At 34.2% G+C, this 17,519-nt stretch overlaps 1 protein-coding gene across 1 annotated transcript in view; it reads left to right on the top strand.

Annotated features, from left to right (window-relative positions):
• The window catches only part of LOC100931725 (collagen alpha-1(XXII) chain), a 146,985-nt gene that overhangs the window by 113,840 nt on the left and 15,626 nt on the right, over positions 1-17,519 (top strand). Inside the window, 3 exon segments of the mRNA XM_031947429.1 lie at positions 3,103-3,150; positions 9,327-9,440; positions 12,196-12,249. Of these exon segments, the coding sequence (XP_031803289.1) occupies positions 3,103-3,150; positions 9,327-9,440; positions 12,196-12,249 (216 nt within the window).

Here is a 17,519-nt window from a genome sequence, read left to right as displayed (position 1 = left end):
TATATTTTGTTGGACTAAAAGAGGAATCTCTTGGCCAAAAGCAGGCATATCTGGCTGTGTCAGAGCCAAGTGGTGTTTGATGTCAATAAAGACCAGAGTCCTACAAAGTAGATGTTAAGGACAAAGTTAGTATAGAGAAGGAAACCTTCCCCTCAAAGATTAGTCTTGTACTCTGACTGAAGGACTACATAAATGAATGAATGAAGAAACAAATTTAAATGTCCTTTGAAATAACCATTCCACATAGACTTTTTTTCTGCATCCATCCTAGTCCTCACATCTTTCATTGAATAGGATAGCTCTTGTGGAAAATGAATCAAACATCATTACCAAAATCAGCACCAATTACTGAACAATTGTTATCTTTCTTTCAAACTGGACCATTTCTTTCTCTTTGATTTACATGAAACCCCACTTGCTTATTGTTGCTTGAAATGTCTTTTTATTTTTATTATTTTTGATAAAAATAGGCTTTTATTTTATAATAATAGCTTTTTATTTTAAAAATATATGCAAAAATAGTTTTCAACATTCTGCCTTTAAAAACATTGTGTTCCAAATTTTTTCTCCCTCCCTTCTATCCACTTCTTCTCCTAGACAGCAAGCAATCCAATATATGTTAAACATGTACAATTCTTCCACACACTTTTCCATAATTATTATGCTACATAAGAAAATCAGATCAAAATAAGAGAAACAATGAGAAAGAAAACAAAAATCAAGCAAACAACAACAAAAAAGGTGAAAATACCATGTTGTGGTCCACACTCAATCCCCACAGACCTCTCTCTAGGTCAGATGGCTCTCTCCATCACAAGCCTATTGAAAATGGACTAAAACATCATTGTTGAAAAGAACCACATCTGTCAGAAAAGTTCATTGCATAATCTTGTTGCTGTGTACAATGTTCTCTTGGTTCTACTCACTTCACTTAGCATCAGTTCATGTAAGTCTCTCCAGGTTTTTCTAAAATCATCCTGCTGATCATTTCTTACAGAACAATAATATTCCATAACATTCATATACCACAATTTATTCAGCCATTCTCCAGTTGATGGGCATCCTCTCAGTTTCCAGTTCCTTGCCACTACAAAGAGGGTTGCTACAAATATTTTTGCACATGTAGGTCCTTTTCCCTTTTTTATGATCTCTTTGGGATATACACTCAATAGAGACACTGCCATTTCAAAGAGAATGCACAGTTTGATAGTCCTTTGGCATAAAAATAGACTTTTATTACTGACAGCAGAAGATACAAATCACTAGCTTGCCTTTTACTGTATATACTCCTTACCCTGGAAACAACTACACCACAATTTTTTTTATCATTTCTTCAGAAACTAAAACTATTGGCAAGGTACTATAGTTTTAGGATTAATTCATTCTTTTGTGAATAGTTTTTCATTTGCATTTCTCTATTCCTTGATATTTGTATATCATGATATATATATATATATATATTCATCAAGTGGTACTATTATTTTTTCAATTTTTTTCTTCTTTTTTATTTGATAATAGATTTTTATTTTCAAAATACATGCAAAAATGTTTTTCAACATTCACCCTTGCAAAACCTTGTGTTTCAAATTTTTCTTCTTCCCTCCCTTTACCCCCGGTTCCCATAGGCAGCAAGCAATCCAATATAAGTTAAATATGTGCAATTCTTCTATACTTATTAAAATTCCTTTAAACAAGAGAAAGCCATAGAAGAAGAGATACTTTGATGAGTTTGTGATGTCATCAGTCAGTACTCCCTCTACTGAGACAGGAATATAACCCCTCCATGCTTTGTATCTTTTCTAATACTAGCCCATGTCTCTCCATAAATCCTCAGATATAGAAGATTTTTATAGAGCACCTGAAAAATAAAAAGGCTTAAAATGAAAAGCCTCTTGGGAGAGATTACAGTGCTTCTATATTTATCCTAAGAGTAGTATGACAAATATCAGTTTAGTATACTCAAAAGAGCATGAGATTGAAGATCACATAATTTCAGATTTAAAAGAAATTTAGGTGATCATTTAGTCCAACTTACATTTGAAAGAAAAACAAAAAAAATTCTTTATAACATACGTTTTCAAATGATCATCAAGCATTTTCTCAGGTCATCCAATGAAGGGGAATAAATCATCTCCCAAGGCAAACTCATTATGCTACTATATATATATATATATATATATATATATATATATATAGTTCTAATTATTAGAAAGTTTTCCCCAACATCAATCTTAATTTTTCTCTTTTGTCTTAAATCTACCAATGTAAGTCAACAATAACAAGTCTAATCTTTCATCCCCAAGAAAACTCTTTAAATATTTCATTCCCTGCGCCCCTCCACTTATCAATACCATCCTCCATCAAGACTGCTCTTAAAATGGAATCTACAAATTCATGCCCACTTAATAAATTCCAAATTTTAGGAAAATTATTAAATATCTCTGAAACTCAGGCCCTAATCTATGAAATGAAAACTTGACATGACCAATGAACTTACCTCAGTTCTAGGTCCTATGAAAACAGGTCATTTTGATCTTTTATGAAAGATTGACAATTAGGATAGCCTACGTGTAGAGCACTGAACTTAGGCTTAGGAAGACCTGGGTCAAAGCCTGCCTCAGAAAGTTGCTAACTACATAACCCTAGATAAATTACTTAATCTCTCAAGTAACTGTTTTCTCATCTATAAGATGGGACCAATACCTCCTCACAATAATCTCACAAACTTGTTTTGAGGATGAAATAAGATAAGATGATGTAAAACACTTTGCAAACTGTAAAGCATGTAAAAATGTTAGCTCTTATTTTTAGGAGGTCATGATGGAGGAAATGATAATAGTCTTATGAAAGTAGACAGAACAGATAGTTGTATAGAGAAAAACTTGGGGATTAAGGTCCTGCTGGCCTCCTCTTCTGCTCAGTTTCAGCCTTGCCTATAATCATTCATTTTTAGCTTGGTAATTCATGTCTTTTGTGTTCTCTGACCAGTGTTTCCCATACTTTGCACAACCTTATATCTGCTCCCTTCCCCACTTTTTTGGTAAAAACTATTGGCTTCTTGTGTCCTATTTTTATCCTAATTTTAGTTCTTTATTTTGGCAGGGTCCCTCTCCTCTTCTGTCTCCAGAGGATCTAAATCTCTTAGTGAAGGTAAGAGCCTTTTTTGATTTCCTCAGTTTAATTGATGAAAATTTAATAAAAGTTGATGTTTATTATTTGTGCATGGTAAGTGCTAGTAAAGATACTTAGTTTAGATGAGACAGTTCCTGTCCTCATGGAGTTTATAGTCTTGAAAGAGATATATTATTTACATGTAAATAATAATAATATGAAGGAACAAATATATTGGGGACTGCAAAAATAAAGTATTGTGCAATTTCCATGGTAGAAAAAAGATTATTATTAAGGCTTTTTTGGAAGTGGCATTTATGTTGGATTTCAAAGGATAAGTAGGAATTCAAGGGGCAGCAAAGGTGATGGGGAACATTCTCATTTTAAAGTACTGCTTCATTCAGCCACAGAGAACAGTTCAATTTGATTAGAGGATGGAAGACTATGGAAAAGAGAAGTTTGAAAAGTGATGTGATTCCAGATTGTGGAAGGCCATTGATGTTAGAGAATTTTGAAATTAGTTCAGTAGGACATAAGGAACCATGGACTGATTTTGAGCAGAAGAATGACATGAAGATCTAAACATAAAAATTAATCTGATGTCAGTATGAAAGATAGATTTCAGGAGAGGAGAATACTGAGAAAGGAAGATGTAAAAGGAGTCTTGCATCAAGGAAATAAGCTTAAATGAGAATAGGAATAGGAATATTGCAAAAGAATTACAGAGGAAAGGTAAAAGTAAATATTGTAGAAAGTGTACTCCTTGATATAAATTATATCAAATGGGATTTTCTGTATTCATACATTACATTATACACATTCATAAATATTATATGTATGCATAAATTACATTCAATATACATACATATATTTGCAAACCTTAAAGGTTTATATAAATGCTAGCTGCTACAACTGTTGAAATCATTACTAAATGTGGTTAATAGGATAAGTATAATACTCCAAATGGGATCTGATTGCTGAAGATTATAGGAGAATGTCACTCTCTTTGCCCTTAGTAATTAATTTTTATGTTTTGATCAATATCATACTTATTCTAAGACATGAGAATAATTCCACATTCTTAGTCTATGGCCACATGTGGATTGTTACATAACATACATTTATGACATATGTAGATTTTCATGTTTTTACCTTAATTTGGGCAAGCCATGTAATAAATGCAATTCTTACCATATGCTCTCCTGAAAGACCATTTCTTTTTTTTAATATTCTTTCATTTTTTCAAATACATTTAAAGATAGTTTTCAGCATTCATTTTTGTAAAATTTGTGTTCTCCCTTACCTCTCTTCTTGCCAAGACAGCAAGAAATCTGATAAATCTGCAATCTCTAAAGACCATTTCTGCTGATGTCCAAAAGAAAGCCTTTGGGTAACATTTGGAAATGCCTCATGAATACTAAAAAAAAACACACATTCTAATTTTTAGTCTTCCTATACATCAGTCTCCTGATAGATAATTATCTATTTTGTGAGGAAATATGTCTCAGCACAAGCTTTATTCATTTTTATTGGCAAGTTTGAGTTTTTTTCACCTTTTCATACATGGCAAGAAATCATTAAGAATTGATTCAATCTGTAATTTATTAGCTGTTTTTATTAGCACTAAACAGTTCTCATTATGTGGTCTATTTAAAGATGAAAAATTTAGAGTTAAAGAATCATGAAATTTTCAAATTAGAAGTGATTTCAGTGCCCATCTAGTTCATCCCTTGTCTCCAAAAAAAAGTGGCCATTCAGCCTCTATTTGAAAATCTTACATCTAGAAAACATACTCTACCACCAAAACAACTGATTCCACTATTTTATACCTTTAATTTTTAGGAATCAAGGTGATATTCTTTTGTTTTCTTTTCCTGAAATCAAGTATAAATTTTCTTCTTTGTTACTTCCACCCATTGTTCCTAGGACATTGTTTCTGAGGTCAGACAGAAAGTCTTGAAAAGCCTTTTCCGCCTGGCAGCTTTTCAAGTCCTTGAATACAGCCATCATGTTCACAACCCCTCAATTTTCTGTTTTCCATGATAAACATCACCAAAATCCTTCAGCCCATTTCTAGATACCATAAATATGTTTTCTTCAGTTCAGAATTCTACTTGCCTTCCTGTGGATGTTCTCCATTTTATCGATATCCTTTCTAAACTGTGGTATCTTATATTGGTCTACCAGTTAAGAAACACTGTCAAGGAAGGAAATTATTCTCAAATGTTTTTTTCTTTTCAAAATATTTCCTTTTGTTAAATTTTCACAATAATATGCAAATAATCTCCCACTCTTCCCCTTTCGTACTCTTAAGAGGAAATATGATATTTATTATACATATGAAGCCATGCAAAGTATATTTCCATGCTAACTACTATATAAAAGAAAACATATCAAAAAACCTAGAAAAGTAAAGTTTTTTTTTTTTTTTAATGCTTCAATTTGTGCTCTTTATGGAGATAGATAGCATTTTTCATCATGGATCCTTTAAATCGCATGCTCTTTTCTTAATTAAATTAAGCCATCTTATGTGTTTTCTGACTATTTCCTTAATAATAATATTTTAGATATCTGATAGTTTTTTAAAATCAAACTCATTGCTTTGTAATTTATAGGTTGCATTCTCTTGCCTTTTGGGAGAAGGGGGAATTAGCTGCAGTTGTATAACCAATGTATAACTAATAATGTAATAGCTGCAAAAGATGTTATACAGGTAGAAATATCAAAGTTTGTGGCAATGATGGAATAAATGGAAAAGGGAGAATGAAAATTTAAGAATATAGATGTTGCTAACCTGGAGAATTGTAAGCATGGTAGTACCCTTAATAGAAATAGGAACATTCTGAAGATGGATTTTTTTTAATAATGAATTTGCTTTCTTCATGATGAGATTCAGATACCTATAAATCATCTTTTTGAAATGTTCAATAATTGAATTTTCTAATCTGATTGAAATTAGATCTCGGGAAAGAGACTGGGACTAAATATATAGAAGTGGCGATCATTTTCATAGATGACTGAGTTAACAAGGAAAAATGTATTGAGAGAGAAGCAAATTCTAAAGACAAATCCTGGGGTTATGCACAGAGTTAGGAGGTGTGAGTCTGATGATGATCTAGAAAATGAGATTAAGAAAGAATGGTCAGAGCAGTAGGAGAACCAAGAGTGACTAGTGCATGGAAATTGAGAAGACAAAGTATTATAGGGAATAGGATGGTTTGCATTCTCAAATGCTGCAAAAAAGGTGAAGAAAGGAATGAGGACTGAGAAAAATTCATTAGATTTAGCACCCAGGAGACTGTTGGTATCATTGGAGAGAGAGGATTCAATTAAGTGAGCTTAAAAAGGTTTAAAATGGTTAAAAATAAATGAAAGGAGAGAAAACAAATAGAAATGGTTTTTCTACAAGTTTGGCTATGACTGGAAGGAGAAGTGGTAAAATTTGAGAGAACTGCAGAGTCTAAGGAAGCTTTAAAATGTTATTACAGGTGGAGGAGATTTGAGTATTGAGATTTGAGGAGATTTTTAAATAGCAGAGAAGGAACCAATAGCTAAGGAGATATTAAATATTGGAGAGAAAGAAAGGATTATTGAAGGAGCAAATTTCTGGGGCAGACAGAAATTAATGGTATAAAGGGTGGTTATAGAGGTATAAAATGGGAGAGATTGATGTCTAGAGTAATTTCAGATAAAAAGAAGAGAAAGAAAGGGAGTTTATGGTGATTCTCTTTATTTTCTTAGTAAAATATGAACCAAGATCCTTAATTGAGAAGATGCAGTAAAAGGGTCTATGTAGAAATTTTGAGGAGAAAAGATACTTGGAACACTCTCTAGGATAATATAATAGTGAATCGATTAAGGAGGAGTAAAAGGATCGCCAGCGAGGACCCAAACTGAATTTTAATAACAGTAGGTTCAGTCAAGCCAGTTACTCACTTAAAAGTTATCTTCCACTTTTCTCAAGAGCATCTAACTAGGAACAGAAGAAGAAGCTGGTGATAGAATAATGTAGATTTAGGATTTAGCAAAACAAAGTAGCAGAAGATTGAAAAAGAATAGTGTGAAGTAGTTACCTCTAAGGTAGAGATTAGAAAGGCAGGAAAGTAAAATCTGAGCAGAACTGATGGCCTGAAGAAAAATGTATGGAGGTAAAGGAATTAGAAGTCATTATAAAGATGAAAAATAAGTATAAGAATGGTGGAGTACAGGAAAAGAGGGTAAGTCCCTGGTAAGTAACAGAGAGATACATGTGTGTAAACTCCCCTATGTGTAACAAGTGAAGAGAGAAGTTGATTATATTATATAAAAAGATTAAGAAATTGAAAGATTTAAGAAAGAACATCAACATACATATTTGAAGAAAAAGTTTTGAAGAGGAAAAATCATATTGACATCCAGCTACAAATGACACAGGGATAGAAAACGGCCACCATGGTCTTGATTGGGTGTTAAATTTGAAAAAAACAACCTGAAAGAAGTTGATGAGTGATGGGCAAGGGAGAGTCTGGAAGTGGGCATGAGTAGCAAGGAGCATTTCAATTCTCAATGTCTCAGGAAGTCTGGAAGCAATTGCATCTGGTTGAAACTCAGAAAATGGAAGAATCATAAGAGTGGAAGGTTAAAAATAAATGGAAGTTTATTAAAAGCTAAACAGAAATTCTGGAGGGTCCAATGGAAGTGTCAAGAAGAATTGTAGATGGATATAGGAGAATGTACAGTTCAGGAAAAAATGGGGAAAAGAATGGGAAATTGGGATTGGGAAGGAAGTTAATTTGTATTTAGGCAAATGATAATTAAGAGACACAGATATTGTTGATAACTGAAAAGAGCAGTTTCAGTTGAGTCTTGAGCTCAACAGTATCTGAGTAGGAAGAGAAGATGATCATGAAGGTAAAGAATCTAATTTGGGGGTTTAGCAGAGCATAAATGATGGAGGAGCAGAAGTTTGAAGAAGACAGGAAAGTGTAAAGTTGATCTGATTACTTATAAGTTTGAGACTAGTGAGGCAGGAAAGTGAAAGCTGAGAAGGAGTGATAACCTGAAGAAGTACTTGGAGATAAAAGAATTGGAAGTCATTATCAAGATGAAAAATAGGTGTAAAAATGATGGAGTATAGGAAGATACCATTATTCCTAGTGCTGCTTTCTTCAGTTAAAAAGAACATATCTAATCCCTTTTCTTATGTGTACTTAAAGGTAGTTATTAAGTTACATAATTTAAGGGTAAAACAAATTGTAGATGATGTTGCATGTACACCCAAGAAACTTACAATTTAAATAGTACAGATAGTGAATGTATGTGCCAGGGTCTTACTGTCTCTTGGCAGCTCAAAAGAATAAAGAATGGGGTCAGAAGCTGACAGCTTCTGACCCCATTCTTTATTCTTCTAATACAAATTGCCCATAACACAAATTCTCAACCAATCTTGGTCAAGTTAATAGCATGGATTGCCTGGCCTAAAAGGCTTCCCTGGAGTCTCACAGGGGACCAAAAACAGATCAAGGAAAGCCATCCAGGAACAACAGCCTACCACAACCACAAAACTTCCTCATGACCTTATATAGTCCTCTAGTCTTTCTTCCTTTCTAGATACTCAGCTCTACTATGTCAATATAATCAGTCTTTGATAAACTGATAAACCCACCCAAAATGTCTTCCTTTTCATAACAGTGCTAAGTATATGTGTATGTTTATAAATACATGTGTTTGTTGTTTTATTTTTGAACAAATCTCACAATTTCTTTCTCTCCACTATTCAAGATTTATAATTTATCAACAATTTATTGCCATAGAAACTTATCTGTAGATATGAAGAGGTTTAATATAATACACCTAATATGTATGAGAGTCAAGTTGTAGACCCAGGTTTTCTTAATTCCAATGCTTCTTGAGAAAGTACAAAATTAGAACTTAATCAACATCATTCCTTTCTCAATCACTTGCAGAGGAGGGAAGTATGAAGAGACATACCTTAACAAAGCTTGCACTATAGTTTTAAGGAGGAAATGTGTTTTTTTTTTCATTGTTTATGATATTTATTTTTATTTTAGCATGCTACTAAATTATAAGCCCCATGAGAAAGAAGACTTTTTAAAAAATTAATCCTTGTATTTTATCCAGTATTCAGGACAGGCCTTACAAAGTAGAATAGACATAAATAAATAGTCGTGGACCAAATAAGTTTTAACAATGATTGTGATGTCTCTTCTTTTTAGGATGTTTGCAATGACTGTCCACCTGGTCCTCCAGGACTTCCTGGGCTTCCAGGATTGAAGGGAGATAAGGGCCTTCAGGGAAAACCAGGAAGAGATGGTGCAGACGGGAAAAAGGTAAAAAAAAAAAAAAAAAATATATATATATATATATATATATATATATAGAAAATAATGGGGCAAAAATAGAGGCAAGATAATGCAATAGAGGTGCAATTCAGTCAAAAGTTTTCAACATTCCCCTCCAAACAACTATAAAATAATTTGACAAATCAAATTTTGCCATAATATAGCCAACAAAAGTTCAAAGTGAGACATTTTCCCAATCCAAGACAACTAAGGAGGGAAGCAGGAGAGGTCTGTAACAACAGAATCAGAACCAGCATGGAGTATATATGGTGACAAACACCAGCAGTGGGCCTTAAAAGTGGCTGCAGAAGCAACAGTCATAGCAGCCTCAGGAGCTCTCAGCCCAGGTGATAAGGGGATTGAAAGACTGGTCAGAAAGGGATTCTAAAAGACCAGAAACCACATTGGGTGTAGGACCAGGCACTATTTGGCATCCTCATTGCCCATACACAATTCTGGGTCACCAGTTCCATGGCAGAGGAGAGTATTGGAACTTGTGGCTCTAGGGGAGCAGGGAATCTGATTACAATTCAAGGTCATGGAAGAGCACTATGCTTGTGGCTGCAGTGGAGCAAGAATCTTTCCTGGGAAAATATCAGGGTACCTATCAGAAAAATAATAATGGCATCTCTCCTGAGGTAACACTACCTTAGAAGCACTGAAAACTTACAGACCTCCACAATTAGTTCTGAAACAACAGTATGAAAAATCCTGAAGTTTAGGATAACACTTCCTCATCTCCAACCCCAAGGGAACAGCACCCCACTTTAACATAAATAAGCTGGAAAGACGAACAAACAAGCAAACATGAATCTGACCACAAAAGTCTTCTGTAGTATGGAAAGAGTCAATGAGACTCTTTAACTATCGCATGATTGAAGGAATTGGGGATGTTTAGTTAAGTAGGATGTGATTGTCACTGTTATAAGGAAGATGTCAGATGAATTTTGCTTAGTCCCAGAAATCAGAACTTCAAAAAATAGACAGAAGTTTTAGAGAAGCAGATTTAAGCTTGATGCAAAGAAACTTATGTCCAACCTTCTAATTAGCAGAATCCAAAGTAGAATGAAAGGGCTGTCTTTGACCATAGTGGCTTGTCTCTCACTGGAGCACTCCTGAAAACTAGATGAATATGAATTAGGGATAATGTAAAGGCATTCATCTCAGGTTGGGGTGGAACTAGATGGCTTGAAAGTCCCTTTCTGCTCTTGAGATTTTGTGATTTTATAAAACTTCAGTTTGGTAGAAACAAAACATAATGCATTAAAAAGCATAAATATCCTAAAATCCTTTTAATGTTTTATTTTTCAAATACATATAAAAAAATTTCAACATTCCTTTAATTTTTTTTAAATTTAATTTAATTTTAATTTATTTGATTTAAAATTTTTATATTCCCAATTCTCTCCTTCCTTCTCACTCTTTACCCCTCATGGTTGAAAGCAAGCAATTTGATATAGTTTATAGATGTGTACTTATGCAAAATATATTTTCATATTCATCATGTTGTGAAAGAAAAATTAAAAAATAAAAACATGAAAAAATAAAGAAATTGAAAAATAGTATGCTTTAGTCTGTATTCAGACCCCAGCAATTCTTTCTCTGGAGGTAGATGTAATAAGTCCTTTAGGTTTGCATTGGATAATTTTCGCTGAGAATAACTAAAGTATTTGGGTTTGATTCTCTTACCATATTGCTGTTACTGTGTTCAGTGTTCTGGTTCTGCTCACTTCACTTTGCATCAGTTCACTAAGTCATTCCAGGATTTATTGAAAGTACATGCTCATCATTTCTTATAGCATAATAATATTACAACACAGTCATCTACTACAACCTGTTCAGCCATTTTCCTGAATTTCTAATTCTTTGCCACAATAAAAAGAACTGCTATAAATATTTTACATATATAGTCATATATGTATACATGGAGACAGCCGGACAAACAGAGAGACAGAGACAGAAACAGAGACAGAGACAGAAAGGAATAGAAATAGATCCTTTTTCTTTTTTTTTTAATGTCTTGGAATACAGAGCTAGTGATGATTAATGGGTCAAAAAATGCACAGATTTTTAGCTTTTTGGAAATAGTTCCAAATTATATCCCACAAAGATTGGATCACTTCATAATTCTACCAACAACTCATTAATATCTCAGTTTCCCCCAAAACTGAGAGGAACAATGTTCCAATGTATAAAAAATTATACAAATTTTAGGATATTTATTTTTTAGGATTTTAGGATATTTATGCTTTTTAATGCATTATGTTTTGATTCTACCAAAATGAAGTTTTATAAAATCACAAAATCTCAAGAGCAGAAAGGGACTTTCAAGCCATCTAGTTCCACTCCAACCTAAAATGAATGCCTTTACATTATCCCTAATTCATATACTTCCTAGCCTTTGTCATTTTCCTTTGCTGTCATATAAACCAATCTGATAGGTGTGAAGTAGTGTGGAAAGGAACTAACTATATAGGAGTCTACTATATTCCATTTAAGACCAGAATCATCCTTATAATTTTCTATTCAAGTAGTTATCCAACCTCTGTTCAAGTTTTGCCATCTGACTATGTATATGTACTCTCAATTGTCACATTCTAACTTTTTTTTTTCCTGGCTTCTTGGAGTTCCAGGAATTCAGATAGATGTTCAGTAAATACTAATATATAGTGATGATTAGTCAGTGATGCTAGGCAGTAGCCCATTAATTCATTTTTGTCTATTTGCTTTTTCTGCATCACAGGGAGATGCTGGACTCAAAGGCCTCCCAGGACCTCCTGGATTAACTGGACCAAAGGTTAGTCATGTTCAATAAATGTTACTCAATTTGGTTAATTTTAGATTATGGAGAAGAAAAACATAATTATTCAAATTACATGAGTGTTTGTAATAGTAGCTAACACCTGCTGAGCTTTCTTCACAATAATACTCAAAGATAGGCAATAATAGTATTATTTGTCTCCATTTTACAGGTAAGGAAACTAAGTCTTATAGCAAAGAATTGAGTCATTAGTTCATAGTAAACACCTCTTAGAGTCATAACCAAGATTCAAATCTACAAATCAATATCAGTTCCATCCCTACAATAAAGTGGGAGCACTGAAAACAATTTTCATACTTTTGAATTTATAATCTGATCATAGCAAAGCATATTCAGATTTTCTTATCTTGGTTATGAACACCATGCCTCTCAATACAGCCAAGATCACATTGGTTTTATTTTTGTGTTTTAATTTTCTCTGAAATCTAAAATCCCATTAATTTCCTTCCTTTTTTCCTTTCTTACTTTCTCCTGTATTTAATCAATCATGTATTTGTTTGTTTAATGTCATTTGGGAAGATAATCAAAAAAGTCAAATGAATATCCGAAGTATATAAGCAGTTTTTGTATGTTATTCTTTCTTTCTGCAGTCATTAGCAATTAGAAGATTAGACTAGGTAAAAGTTTTTTGTTTTTTGTTTTTTTCTTTGAATGCAGTAATTGAAACTGATCATCTCCTGAGATTCCTATTCTTGGTTACTATTCCATTCTCCTGTGTTGAAACAAAAAAATTATACAAATAAGGAGTTTTTCTCCCATGTTTCAACTGTTTTCTATATTAGCCTGCCTTCAGGTAAAGACTGATATCTTGGGGATCCTCTTCCATCTTTGTCCCTTTAAAATTCTATTTCTGGGTCACCTTGGCATTTTTAGTTCTCTAATTTGTCAAGAAAACCTCTGTTCTTTCAGTCCCAAGGCTCACAATCTCAGATGTCAGTTTAGAATCCTACCTATTCCTCATCACTCACATCCATTCTATCTCTAAATTCTATTCGTATTTGTCCTCATCATTCAATTTAATTCAACAGATCTTAAAGCATCTAACTTTATGCTAAGTGTGCCAAGTACAGTGTGTAGTCCTAAGTACAAGGTGTGCTCACTGCTGTGTGCAATCCTAAATAGCTTACCTACATGGTTTTAAAAGGAAAAAAAAGTCTTCTTCAATCCCTTGAGTTTACATAATAATAGGTAGCAGCTGTAAAGCTCTTTAAATATATATTCATAACAAGCCTATCAAGTAGATATTAGAGGTGTTACTTCCATCTGATAGAAGAGAACACTAAGATTAAGCAAGTTTAAGTGACCTGTCCAAGGCCATACGCCCAGTAATTGTTTGGGATTCAAACCAAGGACTCTCTGGACTCCAGCCAGATTAAGAATTTTTCCTGTTACTTTAGGACTGGGATGGACAAAGTACAGCTGAGGGCTGCCCATAGATCTATGAGCTAAGAATTGTTTTGACATAAAATTTTATTGTATTTTAAAATATCTTCTCCTCCCCCCCAAAAAAAAGAACAACAAAAGAAAACAAAAACCCTTATTCTTAGTTCCCTGAGGGCCTTACAAAAACTGGTAACAGTTTGCCTTTGACTCTGGGATCATAATTTGCTATCAACTAGATCAACTAGGGTGTTCCTCTTGCCCAGTCTACTGCCAGTATTCATTCAGGTCCTCATTATCCCCTATTTGGACTGTTATAATATTCCTATTGCAGGTCCAGCCTTCAGTCCTCCCTCCAAAAATCTCTCTTTCACATTTTATCTGCCTTACAGATCTCTGAAGAGATCACTCCTTTGCTCAAAAACTTGTAAGGACTGTCCATTATCATCTCATTAAAACTCATATTCCTTAGTTTAGCATCCAACAAACTAGTCCGAAATTATCTTTCTAGGTTTAGCTTCCACCTCCTTTATTCTGTGTTTTTGTCAAATTGGTCTATTCTGGACCCAACCAACCCAAGCTCTCCCACCTCAGGATCTTTGTCCACATTATCCTCTTCCATCCTGTATCACCATCACTATATCTTATTTATCTTCAGTGCTCACTTCAAATGTTACCATTTCTGTAAAGTCTTTCTTTATTTCTCTCCATTTGGTTTTACTCATGAGTCACCACAAATGTTTTTACTTTAGCTAGTTTCCTTGAAGCCAACTGATTCCAAGCAAGCCATTTAATGAAATAGCCTAATGAGGAAAGTAGTGATAGGATGTGTCCCAAATAAAAGGGAATGTGTTCTTCCGTATATAAATATACCATTAATAATAAGAGTAGATACACATAAGAAACATTTAGAGAAGTAGAGAAGGGAGCATGTTTCAAAATCATATGTGGCCAGGGGATACATGTAAGGTAGTCCATTAAACAATATATTTGGATAGGGCACATTTCGAAGGGGGCAATTCATGTGTATAAATCTGAAAAGCCATTGATGTGTTCTTGTAATATCCTCGTGCGGTCTTGCTAGACCTGCTCATTACTAATCTGGTTTCCCATTGAGCCACTTAATAATAACTAATTATAGCTAACATTTTATATAATTCCTTATTACAATAATTATTTCATTTTAACCCTGGGGTCCACTTGGTTCTTTCATCTTCAGCCTTAAGGAGTTTATTTTGGACAGTTATAAATTTGGTTATAATTGTTCCAAGTCCTTAGGAAAATTCTCAACATTTAGGCAAAACTTGGGCTTTCTATCTATGACTTGTATTTATATCCATATCTAATTCTAACCTGATCTCTTTGAGATTGAGGCAAATTTTACTTTCCTGGAAATGTTTGTAGTATAAAACGGTAGATTAAATTATAGTGCCTGTGGATACATAGCCACTAGAAGGAGAAGTTATGAAAGGAATTGACCTTTTCTTGGGATTTGTTTCATCTTGGGTCTTTTGCTCTGGAATGCCTGTAGAGCTGATGGTTCTCTTTGATATCTCCCTTCTTTGTCAGTTCTTCCTTTGCTCCCAAAAAACATTCAGGAAATGCCGTGCTGCTCTAACCCTTGAGTCTGGACCGTCAGAATCCCTGATGGTTCTGAGATTGTTTGCTTAGTACATGACCCAGTCTTTCCCATGATGGCTTTGATTGATTTAAGGAGGTATGTGGATCTTTATGCTTTATGCTTAATTCTGGGTATGTAGTAGAAATTAAGTTCTGGTTATTCAATAGAAGTTAAGGTGTCAAAGCTAAAATAACAGTGTTTTAACTTTACCCTTACATTTATGTAGCATTTTAATGTTTGCAAACTGATTTGCAAATATTATTTCATTTTATCCGCACAACTATCCCTGTTTTAAAGATGAGGCAGACAGGGTTTATGTGATTCACTTAAGGTCATTCCGCTAATAAGTATCTGAGGCTTTGCTTGAACTCAGATTTTCTAACCCCAAGCCCAATACTGTATCCCCCATGCTATGTAGTTGCCTTAACATATCCCATAATGTCTTTGTTTCTCTATACTTTTTTGGGGGGGGCTTCTCTTCTTTTTCTGTCTTCCTTCCCTTCTTTCTCACAACTCTTTTCTCTTTCTCCTTTTTTTTTTTCTCTCTTACTTGCCCTCTTTCTCCCATTATCTTTATCACATTAGGAAAGTCACTTATAATCCATGGGCCTCTGTTTTTTTCATCTAGAAAAGTAAGAGGTTGTTCCCAGCAGCCTCTAATGCCCCTTTCAACTCATGATTTACTAACCTATGCTACTTGTAGTAGAAGTCTTTTAGCCTAGATCCCAGGACTTAAGATTCTTTATTTCAATGATTAAAGGAGATCCTTTCACCCACACAATTATTGAATTAGGAAAAACACCTCAGATGTGTAGTTCCAAAAGTCTTAATTCTATGTGGCTTTTCTCTCCTTAAGGAGAGAGAAGTCTGTCAAGTACCAGCATCTTGCCCTCCATGTGAAAAACTTCTGGAACATAAAAAGGTAGGCAGCGAACAAGAGCTCTCAGGTATTCACTTAATGCATCTTTGAACCTACTTCTTTTGGCTAATAGGATCAATGTCTCTCTTTCAAACCTATATCCTCTTAGAAGGTCCCCTTTAACTACTAGCAGTGACTGATTTAAAATTTGCCTCCCCCTCAAATTATTTTAGAAGCTTACTTTCAAAAAACACAAAGGGCTGACTTCAATGAAAGGCACTAGGCTGTTCCTCAGCCTCCCAAAATTCTTTGTATCTCTTCTGCAAAAGACTCCAGGCTGAGCACAAAAGCTAAGCTAAACAGGCAAGCTACTACTACAACTAATAATAATAGCATTTATATAGTCCTTATTATGTGCCTGGTACTATGCCACGCACTTTACAGTTATTCAATTACTATCACCTTTGGTCCTCACAACAAACCTAGGAGATAGAGTCCAATATTATCCCCATTTTATAAATGAGGAAACAGAGATAAAATACTGATTAATGAATTGCCTAATATCACACATCTTGTAGGTACCTGTGCTTGGTCTTTCTGATTCCAAGCTTGATGCTTTATCCCTCGTTCTACCTGGTGGCTCCTTATCTTTTTCTTGACTCTCTTTTTGCCTTGATAATGTATATTATCAAAGAGTCTCCTGGCCATTGGACTGCCATTTATTATATTTGTGTACATGCAAATGAATTCCTATTAGATTGCTGGCTAAGTAAAGTCAAGTCAGCAAGCATTTATTAAGCACTTACAATATGGCAAGTACCATACTGAGTGTTGTTGTTGAGTCAATTCAGCCTTGTCCAACTCTTTCTAGAGGTTTTCTGGACAAAGATAGTGGAGTAGTTTGTCATTTCTTTCTCTAGCTCATTTTAAAAATGAGGAACTGAGATAAACAGGGTAAAGTGACTATCACTGTAAGAGCTAGAGATACAAAGAAACATCAAAGCATCCCTTTCCTTGAAGATTTAATGTTCCCATGGAGGAAACAACTATGAACATGCAAGAAGGTACATTGAAGGTCATCTTAGAGGGAAGGCTAAGATGAAAGAGAAATCAGAAAGGTGAGATTTTTAGCTGAGACTCAAAGGGAGCCACAGAAATAAGGAGATGGAGATAAGAAGAGAAAGGATTCCAGACTTGAAGGACAGCCAGGAAAAAAGGCATGGACAGTGTGAGGAACAAAAAGAAAGCTGCTGTCTCTGGATCAGAGAGCACATGTGGAGAAGTAACATTTAAGAGAACTGGAAAGGTTGGAGCAGGCAAGTTAAAAGGACTCTAAAAGTCAAACAGAAGATTTTATATTCCAATCATGAAGTAATAAGAAGTCAC

Source organism: Sarcophilus harrisii, chromosome 1 (genome assembly GCF_902635505.1).
Source record: "Sarcophilus harrisii chromosome 1, mSarHar1.11, whole genome shotgun sequence".
NCBI classification, from domain to species: Eukaryota; Metazoa; Chordata; class Mammalia; order Dasyuromorphia; family Dasyuridae; genus Sarcophilus; species Sarcophilus harrisii.
Note: the sequence above shows the minus strand (reverse complement) of the source record. Positions and strands in the feature narration are given on the sequence as shown.